General features: G+C 37.7%; 1 protein-coding gene across 3 annotated transcripts in view; it reads right to left on the bottom strand.

The window, feature by feature from the left end:
* The window catches only part of LOC122810230 (5-hydroxyisourate hydrolase-like), a 324,954-nt gene that overhangs the window by 115,019 nt on the left and 190,408 nt on the right, over window positions 1-19,527 (bottom strand). The window contains exon 1 of one of the 3 annotated variants that reach the window (XM_044081746.1): window positions 637-795. The exons of 1 other annotated variant lie outside the window; for it this stretch is intronic. In XM_044081746.1, coding sequence (XP_043937681.1) covers window positions 637-666 — 30 coding nt within the window. In that variant the 5' untranslated portion in view covers window positions 667-795. Of the gene's footprint in view, window positions 1-636; window positions 796-1,600; window positions 1,699-19,527 lie in introns of those variants that run through there. One more of the 3 variants, XM_044081747.1, reaches the window with a different exon arrangement.

The raw sequence follows: 19,527 nt of genomic DNA on the forward strand, positions 1-19,527 counted from the left end.
TGTGAAGTGAAAGTGTTTTTATCACCTTTTTACCACTCACTATTACTTCATTAAAACCAACGTATTCACCATGTTTTTTGCCCATTTGTTGCCATCGCTGTGTATGTATTAACTTCACACTAGAGTCACTGAATGTGCCTCAAATAAACATCTTTAGTTGACAATTTATTGCTAAAGTATTGTCCTAAGAGCAACAGAGAGGCTTCCACCCACTTAGCAACATGCATGCACACAAGGCTTGTCCATTCTTAATATTAAGTCAGCCTGCATTTTCTGAAAAGAAAAATAATAGCCATGGAGTAATTTAAGTGTAACTCTATAGAAATTATGAGGAGTAAGCTTGCCACTTTTTCAGAGATGCCTTATTGGAAGTTAGACACTCCATACTGCGAGTTCCAAGAGTTTGACATTTTAAATGCAAATAGTTCAAAAGACAGTGAACTAATAAACATATTGTTGCACATTCCCCATGAGCCCCCACATGAGGGAATGGATTGTACCCCCACACCCCCATTAGTTATCTATAATAACTCCGACATCACTGTACCTCAGAGAAAGGGGAATTCTCCCAGATACAGCAATTTGGACTTAGTTCATATTTCCTTCTAATTTTATTACTACAAGGAGTGTACTTACCCAGAAACCATTTGCAATTCCAGAAATCATCAACTGCAAGTCCCAGTACTGTGAGACCAAATGAACAAAAATGTGGATTTGTATGTACCAAGTTCACGATTGCTCTCTCTCTCAGAGTTTTACTTTTCACTGATATAGCAATCTGAGATTTGGCTTCACGAGATAGAGAAGTGCAGGGAGCTTGTCCCTCTGCAATAAAAAAGTCTCTCTGCAAAAAAAAAAAAGCTGTAAAGATAGAACAGAGATGTTCAATGTCCATTGTTCTCCTGTACTTTCATACTTTTTTGTAATTCTGGGGCCTGCAATTACAAGTCACGGAATCACAGTAGGGAGCTCACTTACCCTCCTCGAACTTACAGTGGGGACCTGTTTTTTTCAAATATCCAGTGGGAAATATTTCTTTCTGAAATATGAGTCTGTAGGACAAGCATAGCACCCACCAACAAAGATCACTTATTTTCACTTTATTAGCAAAACAGTGCCTATTGCTGGAATTATGTTATTCATGTTGTTTTGTATCACATTAAGTTGGATAAAATATAGTAGCATAATTTTCAACAATAATTAGATGAACATTTGAAAGTATTTTTTCTCCTAAAATGTAAGAACATCTGCCATTTTTTAAGAAAACATAAAAGTCAATATTTTAACAACAAGATGTATTTCTTAATTAAAGACAGCCTCATATTTTCTCTCTCTCTTTCTCTGTCTCAGACATGCACACACATGCACTCTACTCCATTTTGTTAACAAAAAAACGTCAGGCATGTCAGGCTAAATGGAATTTACTGCACGACTAGAAGTTTGGTCTGATACTTTTGTTTTCATTTCATACCTAGCCCCAATGTGTCTTCACTTGTAAAACACTGTATGTATCAACCATTTCCTGAAGTAAGCTATATTTTTTTACTATTTTCTGTGAATAATTTAATTCAAGTTATTTAATATGTGCACTTAAACTTACTGTAATGCAGAGGCTTTCATGAAAAGCTCAGATGTCAATGCCTGATAAACCTGTCAGTTGAGTAGGATTCTAGTGACAACGTGTAGAAATGAAAACCGGAAACCACAAGCAACAGGAAGCAAAATACCTGTCTCACTGCAACTTTCTCATTGTAGGAATGTTTTAATAGTCAGTCAGTGGTAGGGACTAAGACGAGACACGAAGATCTGAAGGTAGTGTTAGGCATTCACAGCCTGATAGCAGTTACATACAAAAATGTGTAAAAAGAGGAAACATGAAACAAAATGCACTGCAAAAAAGTCTATGCACAAACAACATTCAGAACAAGTCATACAGAGCGGACAGTATCACTTTATGTGGGCACATGCCAGGGTAGAAAGTCACATTACCTTATTATAATACACAGTACAGTGTCTGATATAACCTGAGACAGGGTTATAAAAACAGGAAAAGCTTAGCCAACCAGTACATTTCAGCATTTCCACAACCATGTGGCCAAGTCTTTCATTAGTTTGTGAAGATTCTCGATTAAAGTAGACTTCTTTCTTTGTTTCATTGTCTTACATAAAACAACTTGGAGCAATTCTGTAAAAGATGCAAAATATTTTTGTATTATTTTTGCTAATAGTGGGGCAAGCTGAGAAAATTAAATAGTTGTTATATTTTAGCATGTTGAGCTGAACACAGGTGCTGTCTTATGTTGTCACTGACTGCAGCACACCATGTACCTGTTTTATCCTGGTCTAGTTCCTACCACTGATGCCCCCATCCAGGTAGTTATTGAAGGGTTTCCTATTAATAAGATTATCATACAAACTGTTTCACATTGTACTATATGTCTCTGTTGTGCCACTAGCAATGGGCAGCATTCTGCAATTCTTTAGTACTTCCTAGCTACATACATCAGTTATAAGTAATGTCATTTTTGGCTTTCACTCATATAGAGCAACAACCAGCCACTTTCTGAAAAATCTCTCTGTGGCAATGAAAGATGCCCCTAAATCTGAGAATTCCATGTTAGAGTCAAGGACCTTCAAAAACAGTAATTACTTGGGAGACACTGCATCAAACATTATTAGTATGCTTTCAGAAGGGCCTGTTTATCAAGTAAATTTTCGGCCCGTCAGTATAGATTCATAGATTGTTACTAGGCTAAAGACATGCTGGGCCTTTCTAAGCCTGGCCAAGTTTTTCTAAAAGAATAATGATGTCCTGTATACAAATAGGACATAGAGGGCCAGTCATTTAGAAAGCTACCTCTGTCCATAAGGGACATGGGTGCCAGGCCCTGTGTAAATGTCCTATTCCCCATTCACTGGTCTAGGTTGTGCTTAACTGGGGTAACAGACAAACTCAGCTTCACATGGACAGGAACCATGTTCCATAGGCGGGGCAGTTTTGTGACATATATCTGTCTCTCCAGCATGTTCTGTTTAACTCACATACAAAATTCAGTTCCTTAGACCATGTATTTCTGGTACTGTTTGACTTACAAATATGCAGGAGATTCATAGGTGTGGGTTTACACATGTCTTGTAAGCCAGCATAGATCACCCCTCAGCAATCTACAGGAGACTGAGTAGAGGGAAAGGGCTTTAAGGTGCTCTGAATAAGGCAAGTTTGTTATGTCTTGTATTCTTTTTTGTAAGGAACCTCTGAGTTCTTCTCAGACCTCTACTGTATATGCCTAACCAGATGCAAACTGAGGAGAGCCTTGTACTCTGTGACTGGTCTGATAACGGCAGAGTATAGTGGGATAATGACCTCTTTGGACCTAGATGTCATGCCTTTACTTATAATTTGTGCAACATAAATGAATTTCCTCACCACTGTGGCCACGTGGTGGTCAAAGGTAAGGCTACTATCTATGTGCATACCCAGATCCCTGACCACTGGGTTGACTCTTAGGGGTGTATTATCAATGTGGTAATTAGCTGGGATAGTTGACTTTCCAAAGGGTATAACTATGCATTTCATAGCATTGAGTTTAAGGCCGTGGCTTCAGCACCGTTTGTTAGTCAGAGATAGGCCTTCTTGTAGGCCTTCTTAAAGACTGATAGTGTCTGCAGAGGAGTCAAAGATAACCTCCAGCTTGCAATCCTCTGTAATCTTAGCCAGCCATAAATTTTTAGTATTTGCTTCCACGTCAGGGAAATAGATGCAAAAAGGAGCAGGCCCAGTACCAAATCTTGGGGGACTTTGCTAGTGACTGGCCTCTTGGTGGAGGTGGCCTCACTTATTTTGACTGGCTTATTGCATTGAGCCATTTGGCTAATCAGCAGGTGGCAAAAGGGTTTATACCTAATTTAGCGAACTTATCTATAATGCCTGAGTGTGGGTATGGTATCAAAAGCCTTGGCCAGTTCAAGGTAAGCTGAGTGAGCACTCTTGCCCTCATCCATTGCTTTGATAACTCTCAAAGAAGTCCACGAGATTTAATAGGTGCTACCTTCCTATCACAAAGCCAAACTGTAATGGGTCCAGCATTTGCAGGTTACCTATGTCTTCATTTATCATGTCCATGATGATTCTTTCCATGGCCTTATGGGAGACTGGTCAGACTTTTGGGCTTTTAGTTACCCGGATTGGTGGTTGGATCTCCTTTATGCAGGTGAATGACTGTAGCCATCTTCCGTTCCTTGGGCACAAAAGCTGACTGCATGCTCCAGTTGAAAAGTGACTCAAGTGGACCAGAGAGGTCATGTTTCATGCTATTTAGTACGCATCCCAGAATGTTATCGCGGCCCATTGATATAGTGTTTTTGGCCTTAGAAAGTGTATTTAAGACCTGTTCCCTAGTAATGGTTTATAGGTTCATAGGTAGGTACTAGGCTATCAGCCCAAGGGCCTAAGTAAGCCTAGCCAACAAGGTTCTCTAGCTTATGCCACCTAAGAAAGTTAATTTCCTGTGCCTCTGTTGAGCAGAGCCACAGAAGTGATCCCCGGGGTGTATTTCCTATTTCCCATCCACTCAACAAGATTTTTCTTGAAGAGTGCTAATGAGGAACTTTGCTTGACATAGATGGGTAGCTTGTTCCAGGGTATAGGAAGTCTCTGGGACAGGAATCTATCCCTCCAGCATGTCATGTTTATTGTGGTAACAAGGTTTAGGTCCCTAGAACATGTATCTCAGAGGGATTGGGATTTCTTAAGGTGTAGCATGTCCAACAGCCCTGGGTTTAACATAGCTTTATATGTTGGGCAAAGATCTCCTTGGACCAGCCAATATGCTACAGAGTAAAGCTGGAATTTTTTGAGACGGTCAGTGTAGGGCATCTGTTTGAGACCAGTAATCCTCTTTGTGAGGTACTTCTGTGGCCTTTCCGGCTGCTGCAAGATGTCTTGTGAGGTACATTCCAAAAGGGGCATTATACTCTATAATGGGTCTAATGAGTGCAGAGTAGAGGGGAACAATGACCTCTTTTTTCCTGGATGAGAACCCTTTTGTGATGAGATGTGCCACATAGAAGGATTTCCTGACCACTGTGGCGATGTGATTATCAAAGGAGAGACTACTGTTCACCTGGGTCCCAAGGTCTCTTATCACACATTCGGAGTTAAGTAGGCTGCCGTTTATGTGGTATTTCATGGGTACAGAGTTTTTACCAAAGGGGATGACAATGCACTTTTTGGCATTGAGCTTGAGGCCATACCTCTGACACCAGGCATCTGTCTCAGTGAGGCCCTTCTGTAGGATGTCCACATCATTTTGGTGACTTGACTATGGCTCCTAGTTTGCAGTCATCTGCGAACTTCATTAGCCAGAGGTCATCTGTGTTAGCCTGTACTTCAGCGAAGTAGATACCAAACAGGAGAGGTCCCAGGACTGAACCCTGTGGTACTCCACTTGTCACTGGTTTGAAGTCAGATTTGGAGTCTGCAACCTTTACAGTGTGGGTTCTGTCAGTGAGCCAGTTGGCAACCCATCTTGTGACATAGGGATTTATACCTAGTTTAGTGAGTTTATGTATAATTCCAGAATGGGGGATGGTGTCAAAAGCCTTGGCGAGGTCAAGATAGGCTCTGTGAACTACCTTACCCTCATCTGCGGCTTTGGTGATTGCCTCAAAGAAGTTGATCAGGTTCAGAAGGCATGATCTGCCTTTCACAAACTCGAACTGGGTGGGATCCAGAGTTTGGAGGTTACCAATGTCTTTGTTTATGAGTTCCATGATGATACATTCCATGGCCTTGCAGACCAGGCTCATTAGGTTAATAGGGCGATAGTTCCCAGGATCAGTGGTGGCTCCCCCTTTGTGGAGTGGGATAACTGTTGCTGTGCACCATTCAGTGGTTGGGAGGATCGTGGTGTGCACTGTTACCTTTGGACTATTGGGGGGAGCTGGGGGAGAAATTGGAGCCGAATCTGTCAGCTAAAAGATTGGCAATGCCCTCCAGTTCAGTGTGGGTGATGCCATCTGAAAGAAGCTCTGTGTATTGTTGTGTATTTCCCTTGAGTTTATGGACATAGTTGTAGAAAGCTTTGTGGTTTTCCTTTGCCTGAGAAGCTATTTTTTCTTCAAATTTAACCTTTGAAGTATTAATTAACCCTCTTAATTGCCTGTTTAAATTGGTCAGGGGGGGGTTATTATGTTGTTCTTTGTTCCTCCCATGCTTGGCAAAGATGTTTTTCCATTGTTGTATAACCAACTGAAAGTGTTTCCACCAGGGTGGCTTGTCTTTTGAGTATTCTTAATACAAGCGGGTACAGCTTCCTCTATCAATATGGCTGTACAGGGATTTTGTAAGCAGCTCAGCATATACTATGGTGTTTACTTGTTTTGGGGGTGCTTGGAATTTAGCCAAGGTGTCACTTAGTAGAGGGAGGTTAACTTTGGAATAGCTCCTAAAGGGTTTTGGTTTCTCTGCTTCCCTGGATCTAATTTTTATTTCAAGCAATACTGCCGCATGGTTAGATCTGATGAGCAAGGAACATTGCTCCCCCATGTTTGGAATTACAAGGTAAAAGATGTTTGTACCTGTCAAAGGAAAAAACTTCAAAGACCAATACACGTAAGGTTCAGTTAAGGCACTTTAATTTACTTGCAGCAAGGAGACAAAAGCATGCAAATACAAGGATTTGTCTAACTACTAACAGGAAGTATGTTCATTCTTATACTGTTTTACAAGACATGGCCTTCTAAGCTGACGTAATCAAACACAACTTTAAGCATTGTACTACAGCAGGTGTTACTTCAGATTTTCTGCTGACATGACTAGATTTGTGAGAAACTGTTAGCAAAACTACCTGGCCTTGATGACCAGGACTTCATTTACAAGCGTCTATTGTACACTGTTACTTTTCAAGGTACTTTTCTAATACAGATACAAACAAATGCTGATTGCAGTTCATATTTTCAAGCAGGCTTTGTCCTAATTATCTGTTATTTCTACAGCTGTGTATGTTCTCATAACACAGCGGAACTTCTTGTCTAAGTTTCATACAAGCAGTATTGTTCTATTCATTATGTTCCTAACGCAAGCAGAAATCATCTGCTTCTCAGTAAATTTCCAAGGCACAAGCAAGATTTTAGCTAACAATACAAGGTCAGAAAGCATCTGCAGTTTGTACAGATTTATGCAGTATGAAATAGAATAAATGTGTTAACCCTTTTCATGTTCTGAATGCACTAAGCATATTACTAATACACACATTAATACATATTTTTCTAACAGTACCCCTGGTAGGAGATTGGACCAACTATTCCAGTATATTAGTATTATCAAAGTTTATGAATCTCTGGGCTTATGCATTAGTAGTGGTGTAGGATTCACAATCTATAGAGAGGTAGTTGAGATCCCCCATGAAGATCGTATTGGATTGAACAGTGAGGTGCTCTAGTACATTCAGATAGGTAGTATGTGTTTCTTGGGACATGGAGGGGGACGTATAAGTAACAAGGATATAGTGCAAGACTCTGTTTATGGTGAGTTGCACATGTATGAGTTCCAGGGAGTCATATACTTTTAACTAGTTTGCATGTGAGGTTGTTCTTAATATAGACTGAGACTCTTCCACCTTTAGTTCTTTCCTGTGCAGTACTTGGTCTAAAGGTGACAAAGGCATTATAACCTTGACTGCCTGGGTACTCTCCATGATTAACCATGTCTCCATTACTATACAGATGTCTATGCTCTCCAGAGACAGGAAGACTTGCAGGGAGTGCCGTTTTTTGTTAAGACTACAAGCAATGAGCAGTACCACCTTCTGATATTCGTTCATAGGTTCATTTAGGACGGGAGGTTTATCAGTTTGGCATTGCCTAAAAAAAAGACACTATGGAGGTGGAAACGATCTTTGTCAGTATCAGAAAGTCTAGAGAAGATGAGTGCAGACCATCCCTGGCAAAGCAGTATGGTCCGTCAATCATATCCTCTCAGGCCATCAAATATTGTACGCCCTTGGAATGACATTAGAAGCTAAGCCAACTGTTAAATTCAATCATTTTCTGTTGGTAACATGGCATCATACCTGGAGAAGGTAGTCTGCTGCTCAGTGCTAGTCTGGTACCAGCCTGAGACACATAATCAGTAAGCTTGATCATATCTTGCTTCATATAGTAGTCAATGTAGGCATGTCGCAGGTCATAAATACCCTATGGACTATGATAGGGTCATACTTGTACCTGTGGTTCAATGACCTGAGTGCTTGTGTGACTTGATGGATCCTAGCCCTGGAAAGGCAGCTAACCATGACTCTCTCCTTACTCAGTCTGCAGAGCAAAGCCTTCTTCAGCTCTGTCTGGAGCCTTCAAGGCAAAACACAGCAGTGTGCTGAACTGGTGGTGAACGGTACTACCTTCACCAGTCAGGGTGACATAGCAAATCTACTAGTTAATAAATTAATCTCAAACTTCACCCCCCACACACACACTCCTCCAAAGCTCCACCAGGTGAAATCCCCTTGAACATACTTCCCCCAACTATTAGAAGGGACCAAGTGCTAGCAGAACTCACTAAAGTCAAGAATACTGCCTCTGTAGGTCGGTAGGTCCTGACAGCATCCCCAGTTGCCTCCTGAACAGTCTAAAACATCACCTATCAGGACCACTTGAGGCACTCTTCAACTACAGCCTTTCAACAGCCTATTTCCCAGGTGAATGGAGCACCACAGGAGTCATTCCCCTCCATAAGGCCAGACAATTAACTGACTTAGGGAACTAGACCCATCAGTCTAACAAGTCTAATATGCAAAGCCATGGAACAACTTATCATAGAAATGATAAAGAAGGACATTGGCAACCTGCAGACACTGGACCCATCTAAGTCAGGCTTTGTTAAGGGTAGGTCATAACAACTTAGTCTGTTTAGCATCTATCAGAGGGTCACCAAGGCAAAGGATGAGGGTAAAACAGTGCATACTACTTATCTTAAAGTGGCCAAGGCATTTGATACACTACCCCACTCAGGTGTTGTTGAGCTCTCTGAGCGAGGCATTAATCACTGCATAACTTACTGGATTGCTGGCTGGCTCACAGACAGGACCAAAGAAGTCAGGATTGGAGAGACAACCTCTACAAAGAGATCAGTCACCAGCAGAGTACCCCAGGGCTTTGTGCTGAGCCCGCTCCTGTTTGGCATCTACTTTTTAGAAATCAAGGCTAACATTAAAGGCATATGGCTCACTAAGATCACAGATCATTGTAAATTGGTAGGTTATTGTAGATTCCTCCTAAGACACCATCTTGCAAGTGGGTTTAATATAGACAAATGACTAAAGCCAAAGCCATGGCCTAAAACTCAATGCTAAAAAATGCACTGTAATGTCCTTTGGAAAACTGTCAACCCAAGTTAATTACTGAATTGATAAAATACCCCTCAGAGTCAACCCAGTAGTAAGAGATATGGGAACATATGTAGTCAGCAATCTGGCCTTTGATCGAGCAATAGCTAAGATAATAAGAAAATCATTTTATGTCACTCTACTTATAGGTAAGGGTATGGCATCCATGTCCAAGGAAGTTATGCTACCACTCTACTCGTACTTATCAGACCTGTCATTGAATACAATGCCCCCTTTGGCATGGATTTTAACCAGATACTTCCAACAGATGGAACACCCACAAAGGTTTCCCAAAAGAAGAATTCAGGGCATGAGCATCCTGTTCTACACTAGGTTCTGTCACTGTATTCAGTTTACTACAGGCTGCTGAGAGGGGATCTTTGCCTAGCTTATAGAGATTCTTTGGACCCAGCACTGAAGGATCTGCTGTAAATGCACAAAACAAACAACACCACAAACAATAGATCCAGGAATCTGAACTTAACTTGTGACATAAACACAACATGTAGGAGGGACAGATATGTGTCTCAGAGAATCCCCACACTATGAAACAGACAGCCCAGTCATGTAAAAAAGAGTTCATCCCTGGCCCTATTCAAAGAAAACCTTGACAACTGGAGAGGAAATTATAAGTGTACCCCCAGTCTGGCCCCCATGTCCCTTATGGATACAGACTGTCAATAAAACAAATTTTATCCTAGCTAACACCTCCCACTACAAATCCTTAGTTATCTCCCTAGTAACATGCCCCCCATATAGACACCTATGATACCCCAGGGCCCAAATAATTTAGGGATCGCAGCTATCACTATCTGAAATACTATAAGGGGAAAAGTCATCTACATCCACCACTGCAGGAATCACTACAGAAGTAGTAGCTGAGCATGTGGCCATACCAGAGCATAACAGACATTGTTTACCTTAGTATACCACATGGGTTCCTACTCTAGCTCCAGCCCACACATCAACTAATGTGAGCACCACCTTGGAGGTGGGCATGCCCACCATAGGGAAGAGATACAGGAGGGTGTAGTGCTGTCATGATTCCAGGACTCTCCCTGATTATGAGTTACACCCAGAATCAACCAGTAGATATGTAGATGAGCTATCCAGGTACAGATAGCCAGTTATGCACAGTATTGTGAAGACAGAATGCTCCATGTCTTGCAGGTGGATATACACCAACTGCTCAGTGACCTGGAGTATAGAGGCAGAGGGCTAACAGTGCTGCTGAGGTCAGTGCTGGCACATGCTGCCTTTACAGGTGCATCCATTCAACACATTGCAACCAACATCCAATCTGCCTGTGCAGATCATGTTGGTGAGATGGTATCAGTGTCACACATATGCACACAGCCTGCTACTTCAGTTATGGAGTTTGTCTGGGTCATGGGAAACATTGTTTACTAGGCTCAACACAAAGAACACATTCTCAAGGTGTACCTGTACAGTTCTATAATTTTATATTTCTGTGCATGGAATTTATCTGGCTCTGACCCCACAACCAAACACAATGAACACTGACAACAGTCACATTATGGCAGTGCAATGCCTTCACTGGATAACCTGAGTCCTGATACTTACAACATCCCAGAGGCAGAGCTTACCATATTCATCTCCAATGACCTTAACCCATATTACAGTGCTGCAGTTCCCTGTCACTGTGTCTCTTCACCACTGCAAGTGATGATGACTTTGCCCTGCTTACTCCTAATCTGTGCTGGTATTGTGGTGTGTGATGTGCAGTGTGGTCAGCTCATGCACTGCACTGCTTTGCATAGCCTTGGTTGTTGTTGTTGTTGTTGTTATTGTGTCTTTCGGCTTTTCCTGGTTAGGGGTCGCCACAGCGGAACTCCGGTCCGCTAATGATTGGCAGTAGATTTTTTTACGTGCCGAGTTGCCGGCCCTGACGCACAACCTTCATGATACAATATATGTTGTCTGTGTCATGGCCCATAGTTACAAACAAGATGTCACCTCTTTGCTAATGCTGCAATGGATTGTACCTACCTATGTCACAGTTGCAGCTATGCTTTTGCATGTATCTTCCCTGACTCTCCATCTCACCCTTCTGCTGTTGTTGCTGATGCTGTTAAGACTTGTATAGCAGGCCCTGCCATGATATTCTCCTGATGTTCCATTTGTTTATGCAATACCATGTTGTGGATCATGGCACACACAGCAAATATCTGACTGCATATGGCCTGGAGTATATTGCAGTGCCTATGCAGAGGTGTCTAAACATCAAAAGCATCTTTTCCAACATCCGAATGCTCACTCCACTGTGTTTCAAGTTTTAGCATGGGCTGTGTTATGGGGCATTTCCTCCATGTTCCTAAGGTTGTATATCATGGTCATCAATTGGGACTGTAATATGTAGCCAGCATTGCCTGCAGCAAATAATACACAACATGTATGTGGATTGCTCCCAGTATGCATGGTACATATGTGTACAGGTCTGTCTAACTGCCAATCATTTGAACCTACTCAACAGGTAACCCTATAAGAAGTTCTCTGGTAGGAACCACTGATAAAGTTGGAGTTTGTGCTGTATGTGAATCATATGCATTGTCTGAGTAGGGCACAACCACACCACAAATAAGGCCCTGGCACTACAGACCATCTGACCATGCAGGGAGGAGACATTCTTCCAGTTTATATATCTCTGTCCATCTGATCAAGAGAGGCCTTGAGAGCACTATGAATGCAGTCTATGCTGACCAGGACATAAGGGAAATTAAATTTGTCATAGAAAGCTTGAATGGTGTTGGCTGTCTCCTGCGATGTCTAGGGAACCAGATATCCTGCTACACATGTTGTAGCATAATGTTGAGGAAAGGATTACACTTTCAGAGGCTGACAGTACTCCTAATATGTCCTCTGTAAGTCACTGGAAAGTCTTTCTAACTAAGATGGAAAAAGCTGCATCTACTTTTGTGCCTACAGGACTAAGAATACCACCCGTATCCCTCATTTCTGCTTGTGGGTGATACAATTCAACAGAGTCACTTGCAGTGTCCCCACCCACTTGGAAATGCTGCACTCTGTTTATCTGCCTGCTGATGTTAAGTTAGGCATTGTCTGTACCTCCTCCATTAACACTGATGGCCATGAGACACAATATTGCAAGTACTGTCTCTGTCAGCAGCTGACTTCATGTGCTGCTGCTACAGTTCCTAGCATAGTTACCATCATGTACATCATAAATCTCTGTTTACAAAGGGATAAGTTTAGCCATTTTGTGCCATGATGTTATATGTCTCTGAATCAGTCCCCAAAATGAATTGCACATCCCTTGCCATTACCACTAAGGCTCACTCCTCTATCTCTGTACTAGATGCCACCTTCCGAATAGTATAATGGTGCACTTTTAAAGTAGCATATCCCCAAGAAGTAGCCAGGATTAAATGTTGAAAAAGTAGTGCTTTTTTCAATGATACATGAATGGAGAGGCCAAATATCTAGAAGATTAACAGGTCTCATTTACTCATGCTAACCAATATACACTCTTATTCCTCTCCTCTGTCTTGTTGTGGGTATCCAGTTTACATAAATAGGCTTGCTTAAATTTTCATCTAGATTTATTTGGAAATGAACTTGACAAAACATTCCTTTTAAAGAGAAGAATGATGTGTATTCAAACACAGAACTCAGACTACTGCAGACAAACAGCCAAAATAATTTTTGCTCGGTAGTGATTTTTTTTTTTTTTTTTTTTTTTTTTGCAGAGAGCTACTGTATTTTTGTTAATGTCACATACACCAGGAAAATCATTGATGAGACTTCAGGCAGGTCACTTCATGAAAATGAGTAAAATCTCTACTGAACCCTTCCAAATCACTTCAAACACTATATGGGCCACTGAAACTGAATACTTGGATTAGCCTGTCATTTAAAAGTTATGTACCATCTTCACCTGGTATTTAAATTTCCTTTACCTTACATACTACCTAAATCCACTGCTCTGACTCCAACAATGGACATGCTGGACCTATGGGCTTCCAAAGCAAAAGCTAAGAAAGTCTGCCTGACAGATTTAACCGCAAAGAGCTGGAAAACCCTCCAAAGTCTCACCACTTAAGAGAAGGTACAATATTTTTTGTGGAGCCTCTCAAATCATGCATGGTACACATGTAACCCCCATACTGCTGACTAACTATACTGAAACGTCCTGATACATCTGCTTATCACTGACATTCCACCTCTCCTATTGTTTGCACACAAAAATAAATAAACAAGGTGACACAATGATGATAAACTCATAATCCTCTAGATTAAGTTTTAAAGAGTTCAAAGTAAAAGGTTCACATACAGCTCAATTAAGCATGATATTTATACCTCTCTCCATGTATTCTGTAACTTAGCTATGTCTTTTTATGAAGGGTTATTTATTATTTTCAGATGTACATCTTTCTGGATTCACAACCCTTCAGATTAAGTATTACCTATTCCAGTACATAGAAGCAGACAGTCTGTTAATACACATGTACAAGAAAAGGAAACATAATTTCCTGACATCACATAATTAAGTGGACAAGGTTTATAGCCGGATTACGTCATTTAATACTGACAGCAAGGCTTCTGGAATCTGGTTCCCAGTGTAAGTCTGCTTTATAGATAGATCTTACACCAGACAGAAGAAGTTTTGAACAGAAAAAACTATAAAGCAATTAAGACATGGTGTCATAGCTAGAAGACTATAGAAGAGGGAACAGATAGAAAAAATACTAAGAAAGATAGATGTGATAAATGCAATGCGCAGTATTAGAATAGACCAAGATCTATCATGCACTATCGCAAATAACATACTAAAAATTTCAGCACAGGTAGAAAAGCTTAGAAGATACACATAAATATAAAGGAAAAGTACAAAATAAGCAATTTATTGATGACCTAAATAAGTTTTATAGAGAGTTCTTGAGGAGTGGCAGAATAGTTGCATGAGGCACTACTGGGTCCCCTTGGTAGTTCTTTCAAGATTCTTAGGCGGATCTTTCAGGGTAGGATGCCAGGGTACTATATGGAACAGAGTGAGAAGCCTGGGGTGGTTATCAGCCTTGCCCAGTCTTGAACCCAGGACCCTGTACAACATAGACAGAGCAATGTACCACTACACCATCAGAGAAGTAAAAAAAAATATCCTCTGCAAGGCTCAAACCCAAGATCCTGTATACTACAGTCACAGTAGTTAACCACTAAGCCATCATAGCAAATAATCAGCCCTTGCAAGTCTCAAACCCAGGACACTGCACACTATAGCCAAAGTTATTTACCACTAAGACATGTCAGATGTTGAGACTTTGCTATTGAGAGAAGCTAGTTGTAGTTCTTTAAATGAGTGCATGTAAAGTGTTTCCACATTTACTTTAAATGTGTGTATGTAAAGTGTTTCCACATTTACAACATAAGAGTGTTTGCCCAAATTAATCTGTGTAGTATAACCCTTAAGACCAACTACAATGAATTGTGTTGATTATATGTGACATTGAATGTACATATTTGTAAACTGTTATATATACTGTATCTTTTATACTTTTGTATCTTTTTTATCTTTACTGTATTTTATATCTTGGAGCTTCTCTCCCTGGGCCATCACTGAAAACGGGTCATTTGGGCCCAGTGGACTTCCCCTGTAATCAAACTGGGAATAGATAAATAAATAAATAAATTGGGAAACAAAGTAAAAGGAATTGAAAGACCACCAAAATAAGAGGAAATAGATACATTTTGGAGAAGCATCAATGAAGATCCTGTGAAACATAACAACAATGCTAAATGGATAGAAGTAAAGGAAAGAATAAGAAGTTTATAGATGCATGATATGAAATGGGATGAAATAACAGCCAGAGAGATTGAAACAAAGTTAAGAAAAGCCTCTAACTGGAAACCCCCAGGCCCAGATGCAGTACCTAACTTTTTTTTTCTCTGTCACTCGTAGTTTTTTTTAAAGAATTTTATTAAATGATTATTAAAATGAACAAATATTTCCATGAAATTGTAACAATTTTTTTCTTTAAAGTTAAAAATAAAAAATTAAAAAAACTTCTAATATATAAACCAAAGTAACTAAACTATGTACAAAGACATTCATCATGCAAAAAAACATCTTAATGCTACTGTAGGATTAATAAAAATCATCTGTTTACATAAATTAATAAACTATTTTCCTAGAAGTTCATAAATGATATTCCATGAATTATATAATGCAGTATTACTAGATGATCTAGATTTAATAGTCAACATTTCCAAACTACACATTTCAAGGAGTATATTTTTAAATTCCAGAAATGTGGGTGCTGTATTAGATTTCCAGTTCTTAGTGATTGTTTTTCTAGCTATAGATAGTATAGACCAAACCAGTGGGTACTTATTCTCCTTTATACAATCTGGAACACGAGTATTAAATAAAACAAGTGATTTTGATATAAAGAATTTATCAGTAAAAATTGTTTGCAACAAATTATTGACATCTTCCCAAAAGTTTCTTAAATATATGCAATTATAAAACATATGAGACCAGCCTGCATTAAATTCATCATTATATCTCCTACATGCTATATTCTTTTTAGAAAATATACTTATATTATAAGGGGTGATGAATGATCTATATAAAAATCTTCATGTGAATAATTTCCACTTTAAAGAAGAAGTAGTCATACTTGCTAATTGTAAAATATTCAATTTGTCTTTCTCAGAGGGGGATTACTATTAATTAAAGAAAAATATTTCCAATAATTATCTGATTGTGTGTCTAAATCACTTTTAATTGCCCTATAAATGTTTGATAACTTGTTTTTAGCAGGAGATTTATGCAAAACTGATAAAAGCATATACTGTATTAGTTTAGGAATTGTTTTCCTAGTTGTAGGAGACATAGAATCTAGTTTAGTTGTAGAAGACATAGAATCTAGTTTATTTAATACATATTTCCTGGTTCTTGAAGTTCTAACCATAAAAATGTATCAAGTTTATACTCTTCCAAGAGTGAACTATTGGATTTTAAATCATTATTTATCATAATTTGGTGCCACAATATTAAGTGTTTTTGCTGAAATATAAACATTTTTGTATAATCTGAAGAGAAAATGGTTCTGTGTGTGTAGGCTATAGGGAAGAGTAAAAAAAGTCAATCCTTATAGAAATTATATTTAAATATATAATTTTAAATGATTTTAAGAGAAAAATTATATACTTAGAGTTAAAATTAAGAGAAGAAAATTCAGAAATATAATCTTTTAACCTCCAAATACAGGGATTACTGGTTATATTTAGCTTATAGGAATTGTTCATATCTTTTGTATTTTGTGACAATATCTCTATAAACTCTTTCCACTTAGCAGTGTATTCCACATCAATGAGATGACAGATTGTATTAAATATTCATGAAATTGAATACATTTCTAAATTTGGTATGGCTATACCACCATTATTCCAATTATTCATATGGTATGTTAATGCAATCATTGGCTTATTTGGTAACCACAAAAATTTCTGAATCATTGAATTAAATTTTATAATTACTTGGTAAGAAGGAGGTATAGATAAAGATTTAATTATATATAAGATTTTGGGGAGAATATCACCTTTATTATTAAAAGTTTATCATCCATAGAAAAAGGTAATTTGTTCCATTTATTTATATACTTAATAGACTTTTATTGTAATTTATTTGAATGGTATCCTTAATATTGTTAGTAATAATTATTCCTAAATATACTATTTGTTGAGATTGAACTATATACTCATTATATTCATCAGGTATATTGTATTTTTTTAATCTGTTAAAAGAATGTGTGTTTTATTATTATTAAAAGTAAGGCTGGAGTTTTTTTTGAAAATATTCCATGATTTCAAAAAGTTTCTGTATAGATTCACTACTACTCCCAAGAGTGATCAATATGTCATCTGCAAATATTTGTATTGTAGATGACACAGTGGGGCTTAATTTGTATCCTTCAATATCTGTATCATGTCTTATTAAATTTGCCCATGGTTCCATAACTAATGAAAATAAAAGAGGAGATAAAGGACACCCTTGCTTAGTACCTTTTATTATTATTGGTATATTTTGAGATATACTAGTACCAATGTTAACATAAGCTTGGCTACCAATATATAGCTGAGTAATAAGATTGATAAAATTATTGGAGAAATTTAATTCCTTTAATAGAGTGAACAAATATTCCCATGCAACTGAGTCAAAGGCACAATTTATATATAGACTAACTAGGGTTAATTTTTTTTTAAGATTTTTCACCGACTCTATTAAAGTTAATATTTTTTTAATGTTATCATATGAAGTTCTATTTACTATAAACCCCATTTGATCACTATCAACTAAATTGGGTAAAAGTGTCTTAAGCCTTTCTGCATAAATGGACATAAATATTTTATAATCAGTGCTTAATAGGGAGATGGGTCTATAGGAGGAACACTTAGAGGGGTCTTTATTAGTTTTTAATATAGAAGAAATAAAAGTGTATTTCCAAGAAGGTGGGATTATCTTTTTGTCCTGAACATGGTTAAATACTTTGTAAAGCAGTTTTAGAGCATTTATAGGTAGTAATTTGTAAATTTCAGGAATGATGCCGTCATTACCTGGTGATGTGTTTTGGTAATGTGAGTTTGGAGTTCTTTGAAAGATATTTGTTTATCAATATATAGCCCTTGTTCCTCTGAAAGTCTTATTTTAGTGTATTTATTAATAAATGTTTTTATTTCCTCTTTAGAGTTAATTGCAATAGATGTTTGGTTAATGTTTATAAAAAATTCTCTAAATTCAGCTAATATATTATGAAGTTCCGATACCATTTTTCCCTTTTTAGGGGAGAATATTTCATTAATATGATTAAATTTATTTAATCTTTTTGTGTTATTAACAAGAATTTTTAAGGATTTAGGGTTAGAAGAGAAATTAATAAACTTGAATTTTTCTATATTGATCATAGTTTTATGTTTTAATATTTCTAATTATTTATTATTTAACCTATTTGTTTCTTTCCTTTTATCTGATATATCTTTATCACCCATATTGCTAAGTTTCAAAGTGTCTAATTTACATTGCATATTCTGCAGCTCTTTATCCTAAGCTTTCTTTGTTTTTTTTGTTGTACCAATTAATTATCCTACCATATAGATAAGCTTTTAGGGCATCCCATATGTAAATTTCTGATATATCATTCGTATTGTTAAGTTCTAAAAAATTCTGTACTTTTGTAGAAATTAAATCATTAAAATCTTTTAATCTTGTAATATAAGCTGGGATCCTTTTTATATGGATATTAAAAATTGGATTGACTACCAATTCAAAAATTATGGAATTATAATCTGATAGAGGACATGAAATCACTACTGATTTGTTTAAGGAATCTGTTAAATTATTAGAGATAAAAACTTTATCCTCGAGTATGAGTTATGTCTATGGGAAAAAAAGGTGTAAAACAAAGAAGTAGTATCTGCAAAGTAATTAATGTCTTTCAAAAATAAGTATCTGAAAAGTCTTTTAATAATTTAGATAATGTAGATATTCTTCTCTTCCCATTAGTACTGGAGTCTTTGTAATCTAGAATACAATTGAAATCTTCTGCCAAAACAATGTTCCCTTTAGAGAATAGTACAATTTGATCTAGATGCTGTTTCACTGGGTTTGTCCCTATCCCTGGGATCCAATATATGTTGATCAATGTGAAAATGTTACTGTTTAGCTCTATGGTGACTGCACAAAACATTCCTTTATTATCCTTATATATATCTATTATTTTAGGAAAAGGCATTATGTTGTTCCATAGGATAGCTACTCCTCTCTTTTTCTTTGTATGTTCGGAACTTACTAAAATCTTATATGTTTTAGAGTCAAGCCTGAATATATCATCTGTTAATAAGTGGGTTTTCTTGCAAAAATACTAACTGGGATTTATGTAACTTAAGATATTTAATTAAACTTCTCCTTTTATTAGGATTATTTAAACTATTAATGTTGACTGATATACCTTTTAGTGTAGTCATTGAAAATCAAATGATGTAAATATAAACGTACTGATCTGAGAAATACACAAGAATATATCCTATAGGAATACTATTATGATCATTAGAACAAACATAGTGTAAAATTATCAAATTCTTAAGATTAAAGTTGTTTTCTACT

Source organism: Protopterus annectens, chromosome 8.part1 (assembly GCF_019279795.1).
Source record: "Protopterus annectens isolate FY-2018-M chromosome 8.part1, PAN1.0, whole genome shotgun sequence".
Taxonomy (NCBI): domain Eukaryota; kingdom Metazoa; phylum Chordata; order Ceratodontiformes; family Protopteridae; genus Protopterus; species Protopterus annectens.